The following is a 19119-nucleotide window of genomic DNA, read 5'->3' as shown; positions in this document are numbered from 1 at the left end:
CCAGTGAACCGCAGGACAGTATTTTGCTGTTTGGTCCTCATATAAAAAGCCAGTAAGTTGCCAGTTTGAACCAGAGAAATTGCAAGGAGCAGAGGAATCTTTTCAATAAGAAGACAGACAGGCGAAAGACCTGGAATGTATCTAAGCAGTGAGACTTGGCTTATGTGGTTAATTCCAGCTGGACAACCCCTGTCTTAAAAATAAGCTTTTCCTGATAAAGAAAATTAAATTAAAATTCTGCTGCTTTCTGAGCTTTATTTCACACAGATATTCTCACAGATGAATTGACACAGGCCCTAGACTAGTTAAGTTCTTAAGTTTAATTTAAATAGAGGACTACTTGTATTAAAAAAAATCTTGCTAGATTGGTGCTTTTGGATAAATGACTTGGTGCTGTTCTATTTTAGATGGTGTTTGGGAGTACAAATTGTCACTCAGCATAATATATTACTTAGAATATGTTGAAAATTGACTTAAAGAGTAGTTTTCAGTATTTGCAGATGTAAATTGTAGAAAATTCTGCTTTAATACTTGTTAGTATCCTTGGTTAGGGTCTCATAGTTTCATAAAATGGTTTCAGTTGGAGAGGAACTTTAAAGATCATCTTTTCTGATCCCTCTGCCATGAGCAGAGAAATCTTTCTTAAGACCAGGTTGCTCCAAGCTCCATCCAGCCTGGCCGTGAGCACTTCCAGGGATGAGACATTCACAGCTTCCCTATCCTCACTGTCGAAAATTTCTTCTTTGTTCTCCTTTGGGTTCTTGTCTTCCTGAGTCTGAATATGAAGGTTCTTTCCACCACCTGTTCTTTGTTAAGATATAAGTGAGTCTTGGTGCAACAGTTCCCTTACTGTGAACCCCAAAGGTTATTGACTGTAGAAACATTGGTGTGTTGAAGTTCAACAAGACTTCACATGGGACTAGTTCAAGTGAAAGCTTCCCATAATTATTGCTCTGTTTGGTCTAGCTGTGTTGTTCTGCAAGTTTTGTTGCACTGCTTGCCAATGTTTCTACCCTTAAAATGGGAATAATGAAATCGAAAATGAAGAATTGAAAAGAGGTTTAGCACATATGAATGATTTAGATTTTTATTAAAAGGTAGCCTAAGGAGTCATCTTTTTCTGATTGGAATATAATATTAAATTACTAGTAAAATCATCTCAGTAATATAAAAATTATTTTTTTAATTTGGAAAGTTTTAATCCTCATAGAGCTTTAGAAAAATAGTGTAATGGAGATGCTTACTAATCCTGTTTTTCAATATATTTTAGAAATTACTTTTGTAAATGCTTGGGGTAGTCGAAAGCCTGAGGAGTAGAGGTGAATTCTGGGTATCTGGTCAGCTGAAATTTAACCAGCTAAAATCTATCTAAACTTCTGGAATAAGGACAGTCTTGCAGAACTCTTGTTCTCTCTAAATTTCTAAAAGCTGCTCAGCAGTCAAAAATATTTGTGTCACAAAAGCAGCAGCTTCTAAACTAGCTAGACCATTATGTCAGCATGCAAATTGGTGCAATAGCTTTTCTGTCCATTCAATTGTGCCTTTGGAGATTCCCTGAGTTGTGTACAGTGATGGCCACACTTTTGATACAGATAATTTAAGACCTATTAGTCAAAATATATTTTTTTAGTTGAAGCTTATTTTTCTTTTCTTCCTCATATCATAGAATCATAGAAAGTATGGTGGAAAAGAGCTGAGATGTACAGGTAAAAAGTTTTGCCATGCCATGCCATTTGGTCATAGGATAAGGGGCCAAAAGCAGTCCTGGCTGGATTTTATTTACTAGTGCAGATACAGACTGTGATACTCAAAGAGAGAATGCTTTAGGTGACCCCTGCCAGGCTTTGAGAGATACAGAGATTAAGGTCCTATTTGTTCTTTCCCTACTCTTGCTGGTGTTTTTTATTTTCTTACTTAGCATTCACAGAATCACTAGGTTGGAAGAGACCTTCAAGATCATTGAGTCCAATCCATGCCCTAAGACCTCAACTAAACCATGGCACTGAGTGCCACATCCAGTCTTTTCCTAAACACATCTAGAGATGGTGACTCTACCACCTCCCCAGGCCGACTATTCCAGAACTTTATCATCTTTTCAGTAAAAATTTTTTCCTAATATCCAGCCTATATTTCCCTTGACGCAGCTTGAGGCTGAGTCCTCTGGTTCTGTCAGTTGCTGCCTGGAGGAAGAGTCCAATTCCCACCTGGCTACAGCCACCTTTCAGGGAGTTGTAGAGAGTGATAAGGTCACCCCTGAGTCTCCTTTTCTCCAGGCTAAACACCCCCAGCTCCCTCAGCCGTTCCTCACAGGGCTTGTGTTCCAAGCCCCTCTCCAGCCTCACTGCCTCCTCTGGATGTGCTCGAGTGTCTCAATGTCCTTCCCAAACTGAGGGGCCAGATCTGGACACAGCACTCCAGGTGTGGCCTCACCAGTGCCAGGTACAGGGGAAGGATGACCTTCCTGCTCCTGCTGGCCACACTGTTCCTGAGAAGGGCCAGGATGCCCTTGGCCTTCTTGGCCACCAGGGCACACTGCTGGCTCATGTTCAGCTGGCTGTCAGCTCCCCCAGGTCCCTTTCTGCCTGGGCATTGTCCAGCCACACCATCCCCAGCCTGTAATGTTACAGGGGTTTATTGTGGCCAAAATGCAGGACTGGGCACTTGGATTTATTAAACTTCATCCTACTGGGCTCTGCCCATCCATCCAACCATTCCAGGTCTCTCTGCAGAGCCCTCCTACCTTCCAACAGATCAACATACACTCCCAGCTTAGTGTTGTCTGCAAATTTACTAATGAAAGACTCAATCCCCTCATCCATGTCATCAATAAAGACGTTGGCTTTGCATCAGTTGAATGTCTTTTTAAGGACTGAAGTAATGAACCAAACCCTCACCCAAGATTTTATAATGTCCATAGAAAGTAAATCATACAAAGAGACTCAATTTCTGTCAGTTTGCTGCAAGTAATGACAAATGCTTGTAATAATGTGGCACGAATTAAAAATATATCTAAATTTAAACCTTTTGAAGGCATGGATAGGTCTTTGTCATTTGTTTACTCAGCCACAAGTAACAGTGGTAAGAATGTGTGCCCTTTATTGGAAGATTTAGTCTAGTTGGCTTGGCTTCTGCAATTTCTTAGGCAGTTAAAATATATTCATGTTTTCTGGAGGAAAAAAAAGTCATATATATGTGTGTGTATATATATGTGTGTGTGTGTGTGTGTGTGCGCATGTGTGTATCTCCCTAGGGCCATTATCAAGTGAATTTTTTATGAAGAATTTGCAACTTACATACTTACATGACTGTAAATGTTTTCAACAGGTTGTATCAGTCTGTGAAAATTCTGTACTCCTTTGGGATTTTTGTTACATACTCGATTCAGTTCTACGTCCCTGCAGAGATTCTTATTCCAGTTGTCACTTCCAGAGTGAGGCAGAAGTGGAAGTTATTCAGTGAGCTTGTGGTGAGAGCACTGTTAGTCTGCTCAACCTGTAAGTATGTGCAGAACATCCATTAAAAAACTTGCTATTACATTTTGTTGGGACCTGTTTATTTAAATATATATCTTGTTGTTTATTTTTTTGGAGGCTAGCAATACTTCACTACTGTTTCAATACTTCACTACATTTTGACTTTTTTGAACAAATGAAACTAATGTTCTATTTGTATTTTAACCACATTTGTTTAGTAGGTGTGACCAATTATTTGACAACAATATATTTTGCTGGTAATACCCTAAAGCTGCCAACTGGAAAATAAACCTTTCTCAAATAATTATTTTAAGTGAGATACACATTGCTGAGATTTGTCAGCATTTATCTATGTGATTTTCAGTACATGCTTGTCGTGGGGAAATTGTTTCTGTTTGTTGATCTGAGGATTAAGCCTAAAGGTGTGCTGGGTCTGTATCCATAAAGCAGCATTGGCAAACATGGATGCCTGGTCACGGAGTTCCTGAAGTGCCACTTATTTTAGGATAATGCTCCAAAGTGGTTTTGCATCTCTACCTTCACTGCCTGTTACTCCTGTTGTTTTTCTTGCTTGTCCCCTAATCTTCCCTCCTGCTGTGTCCCTGCTTTCTCACAGCTGCTTGGGATGTGCTAGTAGGAGTCAGCAGAGCTGACATTGAATGGTGAGTGTGGTCTCATCCAGGAATCAATACTCCTGAAGATAATGAAATGTGGGGGAAGTTCAGCTTTGCTTTTACAGCTCCCAGCCAAAGTGCTCAATAACATAGCAACCTTTTCTCAGAGACAGTATTTAAAAAATTGTTTCTAGTACAAAGCTGGCCTCTTGACTTGACCATTTGTATTGAAATAAACTGCTAATATCTTAAAAACAATCAAAACTGATAAATAAGAAAAAAAATGCTAAGCCTTGTGTTTTAGGGGAAAATATTGATGAAAGAGAAGATAGTTAGTTTATTGTCTCCATTCCCTTGATGAATGCAGTAGCTAATGTACTGGATGACATCTAAGAATTGTTGTAAAAGAAAACTTTTAACATCCATGAGACCTTTTTAAGGTCAAGCTTTTAGAGAAAAACAGTTTAATGTCAGTGCAATTTAATTACTACAGTAAGCAAAGAGAAATACCATCAATCTAATAACTTGCAGCTCTGAAAATACATCTGCTTTGTGAAACTAACAAAATAAAAAGAAAACCCAAATTTTTCTTGAATGATGAAGTACATATCTCCTGAAGCATCATATAGCCTATTTCGTCCATTTCAGGTGATGAAGGTGTTAAGATTTTAGGATTGAGGATAGATGAGTAGCTCTTGTAATACTTGGGAGACATCTAGATCAAAAAGCTTCAAGGTTCAAAGCTTGAAGCTTTTGGAAGCTTGACTTCTTAGAGTCACCAGTAAGATCTCATGTCCTAACCACACCTTGCTGTCATGAGACCCTTGACTTCTACTCAATCTCTGTTGCCCTTTATGTGTCCATTACCACCTGCCCTGGTAATGATATCACAATAGATTTGAAAAGCTAAAAATGTTGTATATCCAAACTGTGGCTTACACTCAAAGGCTTCAAGGATTTATAGGTGAAAGATAGTTCCATGTATGTGTCTGATGAGAAGAGCCAGTGGTGAACAGGCTTAAAGGCACATTTCCCTGATTGACTTGGGAAAATTATAAATGACTTCATAATATAAATTACTTCATAATAGGTTTTTTCCTTAATTTTATCATTAACCTTTGTAGTTTCTGGGTAGTCAGAAAAGAAAAAACTGGGAAACAATGTCCAAAAAAAGAAAGTAGAAAAAGAAAGGAAATTAGCTATATATATGTCAAGATACATATATACAAAAGATAGAGCTGTATATATAAAGATGTAGCATTAGAATGCTCTGCCTTTATGTCTTTGAAAAAAATATGTGTAGTAAAATTGTACCTAGTGTATGCCATTGCAACTTACCTGTGATATGAATCTCTGAAATGGAGCTGCTGAAGTGTTATGGGTGTTACTGGGATATTTGAGGATATTATATTGTTTGCTGCAAGGCACAAAAAAGTAACATTAAAAGTTTGCTCTTAAAGGTTTGATATTTGCCAAGCTGTTGTGTGATGTGTTGTGTTAACCTAATGGCATTTCAGGTTTTTCCCAAATGGTTTCTGCAACTTGTATGCATGCAGTAGCTGTAATACTTTTTCGCCAACAATTGTGTAAGCTCCCATGCTTACATTCATCTTCATTTTTCATTGAAGCACTGGTTTTAAACAGAATTAATTTAAATCACTTTTCACTTAGCTGCACTTTGTCTAACTGCAGAACATGGTTCCTAAAATGATTCAGAAAGTGTTTCTTTAATAGAAAGTAAAAATCCAAAACCTTTTAAATTGAATTTTAGAAATTAAATGGTTTTGATATCAGTGACGGAGTGTGTTGTAATGTCTGGACCATTCAGAGGTCATACACTGATTAAAGGGAATCTGCTTGCTTGAAAACAGTTATTTGAGAAGAGGAACTTCAGCTGTGGTCCTAGTAGCACATTAGCTTTTTAAGAGAAGACATGAAAAATCACTTATTACTAATTCTTGGGGCTTTTGCATTACTCAAAAATTATGTCATTCTTTTATTGTTGGAGTGTATGACAAACATTTTTTGGAAGAGGCAGACCAGGAGTCTTTTTTTTTGTCATTTTTTTCTGGTCTGCTAAGGTTTGTTTTAAGTAAGGATTTGGCGACTGACGGGATGTAACACACACCCAAGAGCCATCTGTGTTGCGTAGGGTTTTTCATTACTTGCTCACTTTTGAACACTTAGCATTGCAGGAGAATGATCATAAGAATCTTCTGCATTTTTAGATTTCCCTGTTCTTCTTCAGCTTTTTTCTATTTTGTTTGCAAGAGACAAACGTCTCTTCATCTTTGTTTGGATTTCACTGTACATGGTGTAGCAAGTTGGAAGATCCCACCATACTTCATAAATCCTGACATAAACCATTGTTTTACAAACTAGGTGAGCACCTGGTGCACTCAGTGGAGGGGTGAGCTAAGCTTGTGCTAAAAGTCCAGCCTAGAGCTGGACCCTGGGTTTGGTGGATGCTGAAAGCAGGTGGGACCTCGATGTCTAGCTAGCTAGGCAGAAATAGGATGGAAAGTTGGACTAGGCATCACTGTGGTAGGCTAAGTTAGAAATTAGGAACACAAGAAAATAGAAGGAATAGGACAAGAGTCCCCGTGGGATTTGGAAAATGCTCGAAGAGATATGCAGGTGCAATTTTGTGTGGGTACTGCCTTGGTATTTGTGGTATTTGAATGTCAGATAACGTCAGTGCTTTGAAATATTTGTCAGGGGGAAATTTTTATAATGTTGAAAGTATTTACCCAGATTTTACATATTTAAAACACATGTTACAAATATAGTTAGGATCTGTGTTTGTGGCATGTGCTTGGGTGAAGGCTGGGCATCATGCCCAAGGTTCAGCTCTTAGCCAGACCTGTTACATGATGGAATTGTATGTCCAGCACATTGGGATTAACTGTTAAAGTGTGAAGCTTTCTTACTCTGCTTCTGAAGGAACTGGTCCATCCTGGATGAATTTTTAAAAGATCATTTAATATTTTTATGTAGAAAGCTGTAAGTTTTATCTTTCCAGAGGTCAGCTTGTCTCGGAGAGCAAGAAAAACACCCTTTTAATGCAAATCAGTTCTGTTATGCCCATTGCTTGAAATAAACTGCTGTTTCATCATGAGTGTTCTTTACTCTCTCTTGCTCACTTGTACTGAGATCATGGTGATTCTGGGAGGGGAAAATTTGGAGAGGTTTTGTTCAGCTTAAGCAATTAATTCCTCCTGTATTAAAAGCTTCAAAATATGCTGAGAACTTGGAGACTGAGAGATGATCTGCTAAGCTGTAGTTAGTGTTGATGCTAAATGGCATCAGACATATTCACTTCTGATGCCTCACAGTAGAAATTGTGGTAAAAAATTTAGGATGGGGCAAGACTATAAGTTTCCTTTAGAATGAAAATTTAAATATCTCACTGTCTAGGAAAGGCCTTCTCATGTCTTCTGACTGAAGGACACTGAAATTAAATCTGCTTGCTGGATCTGTTGGAAGAAGTATGGGAAGGAAAAAAGTAGTATTGAGAAAATATTTCATCTGAAAAGGTGGCAGCAAAGCCATGAAGTAAGGGAATAAAATAGAAGGGAACAATTCTGGCATTACTTTCATTTTTAAAGAATAAGTTGTGTTTGATTTATTAAAGATAGTAGGGAAAGAATTTTTTTGGTGTGAATTGGTAAAAGCTGCTGAAGAATATCAGCAAGTATAATGGAGAAAACTGGAGCTGAGGATTAATAGTATCTTTCATCCACACAAGAAGTTTAGACTAATATTCTTTTAATAGCTTAATTTAGGGCTGTGTTCCTTCAGCCACGGTTTTCTTGTTAAAAGGTAAATTAAGAAATACTGCATTTGCATGTGGATGTGGAGATATCACTTGAATTGTCAGCTGTTTTGATTATTACCTTGAAATGAAAGAAATTTAATTGAAGGGCTGATCCAGCTGAGCATGAACAGAGCTGTTACTGAGTTGCTTGCCATTAAGTCTGAGCTTAGTGTGTAATTTTACCAAGAGAATAAATGAATTACTCAGTTGAGCTTATCAGTTTCTTTTTCTAAATATTTCCCTGTTTGAACTGTACCTGGTTTTAGAAGAGAACAGTTCTTCATGCTGAACAATTAGAAGATAAAATTATGTTTACCAGATGTCTTACACTGTTTATTAACATTGTGCCAAAAAAATACTTGCTTAGAGTAGCTGCAGGAAAGGTAACATGAAGGAGTTTTAAGGTCTAATAATGCATACTCTTAGAATAAACTAATAATCATTTATGTAGAAGAGGCTTAAGTATCAGTTATTAGACACAGATTTTTTTTTTTAATAAGAGTTTGTTAATTTCAGAGAGTAATATTAATGACAGAAAAGTGGAATAGTTAAATTAGTGATTTAGGAAAATTCCAGATGAGATATAAAATATTTGTTTGGACTGCTAACAGGTCCATCAACACAAAATAATTTTATGAATTGTCAAAGGAATAAAATAAAATTTTTGATTAATTCAGTTAATTTTTCCCCACTGTGTATTAGGGTTTTATCTGGGGCTTTTTTGGATGTGGGGAGCTGTGAGCATAATTCTTGCTTCCAAGTAGGAGATCCTGTATTGTGGTTTTAAAGTTGAGAGATGATCATTGGGTGTTTTTTTGCCGTATGCTTGGGCACGAGAAATAGATATGTGAAATCAGATTTTTTTCAACCTTTGCAAGAAGAATTAAGCTCCTAATTTCAGGGTTAATATATCCTGATTATGAGTCCTTTCTATTTATGTGCTGTTTTCAGTTGTCTCATGAGTTGCTATTGGGGTAGGCATTAATTTATGGACATATGGTAACTTATGTTCTTTTTAACAGGGCAAACATTATTTTTTTTTTTACCCAACTTTAATATATGGATACCAGATATCTGTGGTTTATGATTAATGCTTAAATGTTATGGTTTATTTGAATAAACCACAGAAGTGTCTCTTACTGCTCATTGTTCTAGAGACATTAATGTGTGAATACATTTTCCAAATAAAGCTGTAAGGACTAGCAGAATGGTCTAATGCTAGTATTCATCATTGCAAAATTTTATATTTTAAATGCTGTATATAGAAAGTTTAGGTTGTAAAGTAAATTCCTGAAAAGCTAAAACAAGTCCTGCTTTATCTGTTTGGGAGGGGGGGTTTAATTACTTTGGTGTATGTTGGATTTCTTCTGTTCAGGTGTTAGTTAGGTTTCTGAATGAATTTTGATTTTGTACTTCAGATTTTGGAGTACAGTTCTTTAAAAAAAAAATTATGGGAAAGAAAGAAAAGTGGACACAATCCTGTGCCATGTGCTCTGGGATGGCCCTACTTGAGCAGGGAGATCGGACCAGATGACCCAATGTGGTCCTTTCCAGCCTTACTCATGTGACTCTGTGATTCTGTGATTTGATATTGAGGTGAAAAATGGACTTCAAAATTTTGAAAGATTTGTAATAAGAAAATGAAAAAGTAATTTAGGGCTTGTAATAAAATTTGATTGATTTTTTTTTCTGCAACATTTGTTCCATAATTTACAAAACAAATGAAGAACAAATAGTTTAGCAGTTCATTCAGGTACTCTGAAGCAGTTGATCATATTCTGGAGCAATAATTATTTTAATTATTAAATTATTTGCATTAACTTTTTAATTATTAATATTTTTTAAAAAAATATGATTTCTTTTTGAAGACTCCTTTGTAAATTGTACTCACTTATGGTGAAGTGCAAGTAGAAGATTGCTAATACTATTTACAGTGTAAACCAACCTGTGAGTCGCTGCTCTGGAGATTTGAGGTCACACCTGGCATAAATTGCAAAGTGCTCCCCGTGTAAAGACTTGTCTAATTTAGCATGGAGAACTCAGTTGTCTGCACCTCTACAGCTGCAGTGCTTATCCAGGCTAGACTCCTTGGAAGCAAGAGAGAGGAGCAAGTGCTTGGAAGGGCACAAATTGTCCAATCTGGTTCACATATTTGCTTCTGGACAAGTTGAACCGGACCACAGAAGTGCTTATTCCCTTCTTTGGCATGTTTGAAGGAATATAGGTGAGAAATATAAAATAAATCCAGCATTTGATATGATGAATTCTTCTCAGGAGAGTGAGAAGTGGTGCTGAATATCATGCTCAGTTGCCTGCAGTTAAATCCCATTTTCCCTTTCTAACAATAATTTTAAAACTAATCAAGTCGGCTTTTATTTTTTAGTTCCACTCTCTGTTTTCTGTCTGTGTGCTTACAAATATACTGAAGTAGTGATGTGAAAATTCTTTGTCCAAATAACAGCAACAAAAAATATATATGTGTATTCTCTAGCTCATAGAAAGTGAACTTTATTTGTAATATTTCAATAATTCATGAATTTGTGTTTCTCTATTATTTTAGCCCATTATATTTCTATGCATGAACTGACTTAGAAGAGAAGGTCATTTATCAGGTTTCTTCTTAAATGTCATACACGAGCCAGTGATTTTCTGTCATGCTTAGTGAGTGGAGCAGCTATTTTTGTATGTACCCCTTATGCATTTTATATCTATTCACTGCCTCATAGGCTTGAAATTTCCTTTAAGATCCAGAGTTTCCTAAGGGGAAAGTAAAGAATTCAGCAGATGGAAAAACGTCAGTTTTTACGTGCACAGTTAAGAGGAAATAGATAACAGTGCTTGGCATTTTAAAAATCTCCCCTTTTTTTTTCCAGGACATTGGCATATGTCTTCCTTCCAACACAGAATCGAAAAGTATTTTGAGTTCATGGACATACCAAAAGTAATAGGTGGTTAATCTGAGTTGAATAGTGTTGAATATTAATCTGTATGTTTTCACTTGATAAGGTCCCTCAGTGTAGATGTTGTGATTATGAGCAATATTTACTGCTGCAGAAAGTCTAAGGAACCTGTAGCACAAATGGCATCCCTTTCACTTTTTATTCCTTTTGTTTTCAGCATCATGTTCAAAGATTCAGTAGTTTGTTCCTTCATGTTATATCCTGCAAACATTATTCTGTCTAGGTTTTTTTTTAAACCTGAAAGTTTTCCTAGAGCTGACTTGCAATGTCAGGCACAAACAGAAAAGCTGTTTCCTAGAGTTTAGGGGATGGGGAGAGAAAGAGGAATACTTTTACAATATACTTATATGATATGTGAGTCAAATTAACATCTTACTGCTTACAAATGTAGAATATCTTCTCTCTTGTCTTTGGTTTTCTTTATCCCACCACAGCACATAATTCCATATTCTTCATCATGCTAGATCTAGCATCCAGTCAGAAAAGAGCAGATTGGCTTCACTGATCAGCACAACCCCCCTCTTCTCTGTTTAACTATTTTGTGTATTTTTTCCTTCAGCAGTAAATGAAACATGCTGTGTTTTGACTTGCAGTAATACTCACTGATAAAACTCTTCTGTTGTCACAATAATGTTGTTTTGATGTCAAAATTTCTATGTCTTGTTCTTGAGGTTAAATGATGTTCTTATTGAACATGTAGTGTTGTAGTAAGGTTATCTCAGCTAAAGTTGTTCCTTCAGTAAAAGATACCTTGAATCATTTTGCTGTCCTACTAAACTGGTGTGAAGCCTCTTACTGAAGACTCCTTTGTTCAAAGTCAGATCTCCGAAGGAATTATGTATATAAAATTATTCCATCATCATTTCCCCCCACAAGTGGCTATGTCTTTGCTGGAATAAGATCAGATGCCATATTTTTGTTCTTATTGCTTTTTTATTCCCCTCACTGGTACCTCACCATGATCTTGCTGGTTGCATCTTCTGTGACTTTTCAGATTTCAACCTCTCATTTCTGTTCTTTTTGTAAAGCCTCTCACTCTTGTGTTCTGTGTTTATCCACTACTTATTTAGTAACCATAAACTTTATATTTTGTAACTTTGCTGCATTTGTTTTTCCATTTTTATTTCTATGCCTTTCCCTTTATTTTATGTTTTACTTGTTGGACATAATTCATCTGTGATATCAGACAAGAAGCCAGAGGATTATTAGTATAAATGCATCAAATGAGCCATTACTATTATGTGATAAGTAATCAATTTGACACGACGTATTCCAGATCTAAAGTCTAAGTGATGAAGGAAGCATTTATGTGGTTTATGCAATAATGTGGTTTATGTTTACTTTAAGTATCCCTATTTCATAGCTACACACTACATTTCTTGCTGGAAGGCAAAATTATTGCAAATGCTTGCTGCAAAGTGCACCACTGAGAATATGGCAGGAGTTTAATTTTAAGACCTGGTACTTAAGCATATAGGCTAGGCTAGAATAATTTACTGTTGAGTTAAATGTACATTCTAAGTGTATGTGGAGTGTGATTTAGCATTTTTATCCTGTTTCAAGGTGGCCATATAGAAGTTACTTACTTTGTGGAAGTGTCCAGTAGAATTAGGATGCAGCTCAGAGACATGAATAACTGTTGATTACAGAAGCACAGATTCTAGATTTATTACTTTTAGAAAAAAGAGATAGTAATTTTGGACTTCACAGCGTTAATTAAAGTCCTGTCTGTTCAGTTAGCTAATTTTAAACAAATTCAAGTCAAAATAATGAGCTAGAAAGAAATTGCAAGGCAGCTAGCTGGGGTTAAGGAAAGGTTAAAGTATCATGAATGGAAACTAAAATTATTCATTTTTGTGGCTCTGATGAGCTGGATATCTAAGATATAATTCTTACTCATCTTTGTGCCAAATAAACTGTGGAGTAGTAATAAATTAACCTGCCTTTCAAGGATATGAGAGTCTGCTGTGGAATTAGGAGAAACTATGGATTATTTGGCAGTGTTAACATTTATTCAGTAGGAGAAAAGTAACCAGAATCCTTTATGTTTTGGGTTATCCCAGGTACATTTCCATGAGTCACTGTTTTAGAAACAACTTTTTATCTTTTTTTAATTGCTAAAAGGAACTACTGTCCCATGTAGCTCTGGTGTCTACTTCAAGGCAGAGAAGAGTACCTGAAGTGTTGGGCATATCCATCTTGATTGTAAAGATGAATCCAGTAAGTTACTATCATTGCTCTTTTATCTGTATGTTTAAAATTTGCTATTTTCTGTGTTGCATTTTTCAAGCTGGAGCTTTTAGGTGCCATTCTTTTGTCTGCTAGTTTTAAGGATCCTTTCCTACACATATTTTATTCCACCTGTTAGTACAAGGAGGCCATAATAAACTTGCAGTTGGTGTACTCTTTCATAAACTAGAAAGACTGATGTTAGGAGGCATTTTCCAATACTTCATGTTTAAGGTAATTTTTTTATACCTGGTATAAAAGAATGTTAGCTTTTATACAATCTCTTTCACATCTGTTTAGTTTGGAATGGACCTTATGAATAATTCAGTTCCAACCTCCCTGCAGTGAGCAGGGATACCTTACACTGGACCAAGTTTCTCAAAGCCATGTCCTGCCTGACCTTGAGCACTTCCAGAGATGGGGCATTCACAACTTCTCTGGGCAACTTCTTTAGTACTTCACTACACTCTTGAAGAATTTCTTCCTAATGTCTAATCTAAATCTACCTTGTTTTAGTTAAAAATCATTACCACTTGTAACTTCAGACACTTGAGCAAAGTCCCTGTCCATCTTTCTTGTAAGCCCCTTTTAGTTACTGGAAGATGCTATGTCTCTCTTCTCTTATCCATCAAGGGGAAAGTAGTGGAAATTGTGCTTACAGTAGTGCTGGGCTTAGAAGTACACATGAAAATTTGGGAAGGTATCTTGGAGTCATTGTCCAGAGATTTCTGAAGCCATGAACTCAGTATTCACTGGCAACCAAAAGGACAAGGAAATTGTCAGAAAGCAAGACAAAGAGCATCGTTTTGCTGCCATGTAAATCTTGGCTTTCTATGGTTTAAGTGTCAGTGCAGTTCTGGATTCTATTTTGACAAGGACGTACTGGGGTGAGAGAGAGTATGTGCAGAAAAAGAAGTGTTCTTTGACTTCAGCCCACATTCAGCTCTGGGGGAGTCAGTTGCTTATTAACACATGCTGGTAAATATATATGTCTTTTAAAGCCATTCCTTGCCAAAAGAAAAAAAAAATTACATCTGATAGTTCAATGCAAAAATAAATAATACAGTAGCTATTTACTAAGAGTAGCTGTTACTCTTACAATTTTCATTGGCAATTATCAGAGGAGTAAGAAGGTAACTTATTTTCATTTACTTTTTCATTCTGTGCATAGTTGTTGTGTTTTGTTTTTTCATCAGTAGTTGGTTGAACCCCAAGGAAAAGAACAGCTTAGTTACTAAATGGTGCATATGCATAACGTAGAGTGCTCTGCTCTTGCCGTGAGGGATTGGAATGACAGTAATCACAATAAAAATAAACACACATATTATTGTGAGCAATTGTTTTAGCTCAAATAACTGTCATTCTATATAACATAAAATTACAGGGGATAAGCACAATAGAAATAATGGCTATGATTAAATACAAAAAAGGTGCTTGACAGCAAAATATAAGGCAAGAATACAGTATTACTGATTCGGTTACCAAAGTGCAGGGTAACATTTTAAATTCACCAGAGATAATCAGTCTTCAACTAGTTTGCAACAAAGGACTGTGTATAATAAAAACCATGAGAAGTTTTCTCAAAAGGATCTTGGGCCTGGGGTTCTTGATTTTCCAACTTATATCCAAAAGCCACGAATGTAGAGCAAGTTCATGGAGCAAGTTCAAAATCAATTCTCAGTGCTGAATATTGCCCCTCTCACTTGCCAGCACATGGGACATAATAACAAGTCCTTAGGCAGTCAAGGTTTCATTTCTACTTGTTATTGAAGGTTCTTTCTTAGACAAAAGGCAACAAAGAGAAGTTATGTCTTAACTTTTTTTGTAACTGATTAATTCAGCTCTGTCATTGGAAGAGCTACACTTTGCAAATGAAGATCCTAGGAAGACTGGTATGGTTACTTTCAGAATAGTTCATTTAAAGCTGGTTTTCTGTGTGCTGTGTTTGTAAACACTAGACATGCTGAACCTTCTTTGAAGCTTGAGAGAAGACTGGAGAAGGAGTTTTAATGTAGTATGTCATTAATATTTGCTGTTCTGTGTTTTGGAAAGGCTTAGCATTTCCATAAAGCTGCCTGCTGGTTTATGTACAGCTATGAAGTTATCCCACAAGTTGAGAATCAAAATAATTTTCTCTAATAATATCACAGAAAAAACATTGCAAAATACATTATGCAACAAAATGGACTATTCTGTGTATTCAGTTATATGCCTGTGGTTTTCTTATGCAGACCATAAAACATTACAGAGAAAATTTATGAGGCAGCCCCTGACTATTGTGGTAGAAAGTCAGGTTCATTGAGTCTCTCACAGCAGTAGAGAGTAGGTCAGCATTCCTTATACTATGGGCTATATGTGTGGAGTAAGACTAGAAATGACCAAAATAATAGCTGGGATCAGAAAATATGCATAATAGCTAATATCCTAGTTAGCCTTTTTCCCTAGGTGGTGATGAGTCGGCACAGCAGCTTTTCAGGCACGAAAGCACCAAGGCATTTTCTGCATTTCTCTTCCAGTAAATGTATTTCTCCTACCTGCAGGCCACTTTCCTATGACATGTTTAAAATATCTGTTGTATTTATATCAATAAATTTCAAGAAAACCACTTGCTAGATGCCTCTAACAATATTTTTATCTGACACTGGAGAATTTGGATGGTGCATGTACTAATATTATGTATGTATAAAAGAGAAAAAAATTGAAGTTAGATAATAGGGAGTAAAGACATCAAACATACTTGAAATCATGAACAAAACCCCATGTAGTTTCAGTTTCATCACTGTCATTTGAAGGAGTGACCCATGGCTTTTCTTTTTTTCAACCAAAGGCAGTTTAGCATACCTCTCTCCTACAAATTTCTTGTACTTGAAAATGGCATGGCATGAATGGATATTGGGCTATTGGGCAGTGGATACTGGACTGGATAGCATAAGTTAAAGAAAAAATTGTAAATAGTAAAATACTGGCACAAATAAGTTAATATTGTATTTTACTAACTGAGGAGTTTATAGCTTAGTCAGTTCATTGAGAAATTCCTAGCTATTGGGCATGTAGATGATGCAGGAAATATTTTGGGGGAAATCGGCTGAGAAATTTAAGTTCTGCTTTTTTAGTCTTCACAATCCAGAGTGCAGCTCTGCTGCAAGCCAGTGGCTGGTGACAGAGCTTCTGCAAAGGTGGTATATAAAGTCAAATTCTAAAATTTACTTTAAAAAATCTGCAGGTAACAGGGTCCTGATACTTATGCTTGTGGAGAGAATCCATAAAATATATCCCTTGCTGGTGTCAGTTCTTGGCTGAATCAGGAAAGTCATGATACTGTCATGATACTGTGTTTCTCACTGATGCACTTCAGGTAACTATGAAATTAGAGGACCTTGAAGAGACTTTTTAGAAGCCAGTGGTTGGCAGTATTACCAAAGAGGGATATGCATATTTTGGAGAGTTGGATAATGCACACAGTGTCAGTAATTGCTTCAAGAATCATGTCACTCTTCTTTGTTTGTGAAAGCATAAATCCTGCATGGGATACTGAACATTAGGAAAGTATTACCTGGGTTTTGATGCAATTCACTGGACTACAGGAAATGAAAAGATAAGAATTATCTATTGCTGTTCTTCTGCATGAAAACACCTGCTCTTAAAAAAAAAAACTTTTATACTTCTGTTGTCCTCTGTTTGGAGCTCATGCTGTGATCTTCAGAGTTGCCTGGGCTGTTTAAAATTTCAACTGGCTACTTGTTAGTGTTGAGAGGGCCTGAGAGAGATTGTGCTTGTATGTCCTTTCAAGGTCCCTTTTTATTACTAATTTTCCAGTTTCTTTTGCCATTTTCTCACCACAAAGTTCATTTGTTTGGAATCGCTACACTGTGCAGCAGTATTAATTATTTAATTTCTTTCATGTGCATAGAACCATGGAAAATTGGAGTTTCACAGAAATGAAAGTTTCCTAAGGTAAAATTTTAGTTTCCTAATATAAAAAAAATCAATGTTTTTGAAAGTGCTCTGTCATAAATACTGTTAAAATAAAGCATTGGAAAAAGTAATTTTGAAGGAGAAAGTCTTTTAATATTTATAAGGATTTCACTTGCAGAAATATTAACCGAATTATTGGTAATAATAATGCATTTTGAGAGCATAAGAATTTATAAAACCGGACATAATTTTCAGCTTTTATATCTGAACAGTTCTTCCAATCTTAGTACCAGTAGGTTTACAAAACAAAACTTAGCTATTTTTTGCTTTTCTCCATTTTGATAGGAGTTCTTCTGTGCTGATTTACTCCTGAATTGGAGTACTTTTGAGCATGGTGTACTGTTTAAATTTGGAGCAAAGGGATTGATTAGAGTGTTTAAGCTTTTATTTATAGTTAAACATTAAATTTTTGAAGTTGATAATTTCATTATCTAGTTAGTTACTTTTTGAACCCCAAAGTTGCACTAGAATCTTGAGACTTGTTCAAAGACCAGGGAGTTATTTAAAATGTAATTTAGTTTGACCTTAAATTGATCTAGTATGTACAATTAAGTAATTTACTATGGCTCATGATTTAGAATTGAGTTTCTTAAACGGCAGCTTTTTAAAATAATGGTATTGGGTAATTGAGTATATAATTCTAGTTCCCTTAATTTCATAATTCCATAGCCTTTTCAGAAGGTTGCAATTTGGTTTTCATCACTGCTTTTTTAATCAGTGTGGAACTGTAATGGTGCAAACTATGATGCAATGGAGTGAGATATTATTTGCTCTCCAGTGCTGGGTGCTGGTATTGGCTGCAGCACCACTGCAGAGAGCTGCTGAGTAGGTGATGTGTCTGCCTGACCTCTAACTCAGGGAGGAGGGATGATGGCAAAGCTTAAAACAATCCAGTGAGCATATGGGAGGTCCTGGACCTCATGCAGGAAAGGCATGTTTTGCAGGGTAAGGTTACAAAAAGTAGGGCCAAACAGCTGAATGGCAGGAGAAAGATGATACCATCATTTTTTCCTGGAGACCCATTGCCTCCAGGAATGAGAGAGTGCTGATGGTGCTGGAAATGTTTCTTTCTGATCCCAAGGAAGTTTCAATCAACAACATTCACACAGATGAAGAGACTAGAGCAGTTTGATATAGCTGTTAGTGGTTTATGTGCTAAGCTGGTCAATGCATGCACTGATTATCTCAGATGGATTTAGTTTCTTTCTTTCCAGATTCAGATCTTTTGTTGTTCTGAACAAAAATTGATTTTTGTGTGTGCTTCTACATTCCAAATTTTAATTGCATTGTCTCCGATGTTTATTTGGAAATTAAGAGACAAATTGCAAAATCTTTTTCAATGTTGTGCTTATGCTTTTGGGAACAAATGAATTCGGACCTTTAATTTTCAGCTGTATATCTCATTTAGAAGTGTAGTGGTCAGGATCTGAGATTTCCATAAGTAGGAAACAAGTATTCCACAGCAGTGTAAATGGTGGGTAAACTTCTGTGATCTTTTCCAATAACTTGTTTTACAGATACAGGCAATAGCTTCTCATCTTTCTAAGAGGCAGCAGAGAATTCAAAATCAAGCAAAACTTATCCCTTTAAGAGGCATTTGAATTGATATTTCAATTGTTCATGTTGGGAATGTGATTGGATTTCCTTTCCAAAGCATTTAAAGCAGAGGCTTACTGCTGTCAGAGCCACCAAGTCCCATCCATTCCAGGATTTTAATGGGGTATGTATGGTGGTTTTCAACCTGGATTTTGAAATGTCAAGCACTGTTGTAGTGCTGTACTAAAGACACTCCATGTACTTCTAGGTAATGACTCCCAACCATTATGGTCCTCCATAGTATTGTTTGCATCTCCATCTTTCTAGTGGGGGATTTGCTCTCTCCTGAAGTTTGTCTGTGAGTGGTGGGGTACTCCTCCAATCTAGGACATGGGAGAATATTTTTTTAAATGATAAGGAAATATTTTTTTTTAAAAAAAAGTATATTTCATTACAAAATGCAGAGTCCTGTTAAAAACAGTGCTTTCACAGGACAGAAAGAAGACAGAGACCCT

General features: G+C 36.4%; 1 protein-coding gene across 1 annotated transcript in view; it reads left to right on the top strand.

The window, feature by feature from the left end:
* The window catches only part of SLC36A4 (solute carrier family 36 member 4), an 87649-nt gene that overhangs the window by 38661 nt on the left and 29869 nt on the right, over positions 1-19119 (top strand). Inside the window, 1 exon segment of the mRNA XM_009102748.4 lies at positions 3325-3494. Coding sequence (XP_009100996.3) covers positions 3325-3494 — 170 coding nt within the window.

The sequence above is a fragment of the Serinus canaria genome, chromosome 1 (assembly GCF_022539315.1).
Source record: "Serinus canaria isolate serCan28SL12 chromosome 1, serCan2020, whole genome shotgun sequence".
NCBI lineage: Eukaryota > Metazoa > Chordata > Aves > Passeriformes > Fringillidae > Serinus > Serinus canaria.
The sequence above is the reverse complement of the archived record's forward strand: the minus strand, read 5'-3'. Positions and strand labels throughout refer to the sequence as shown.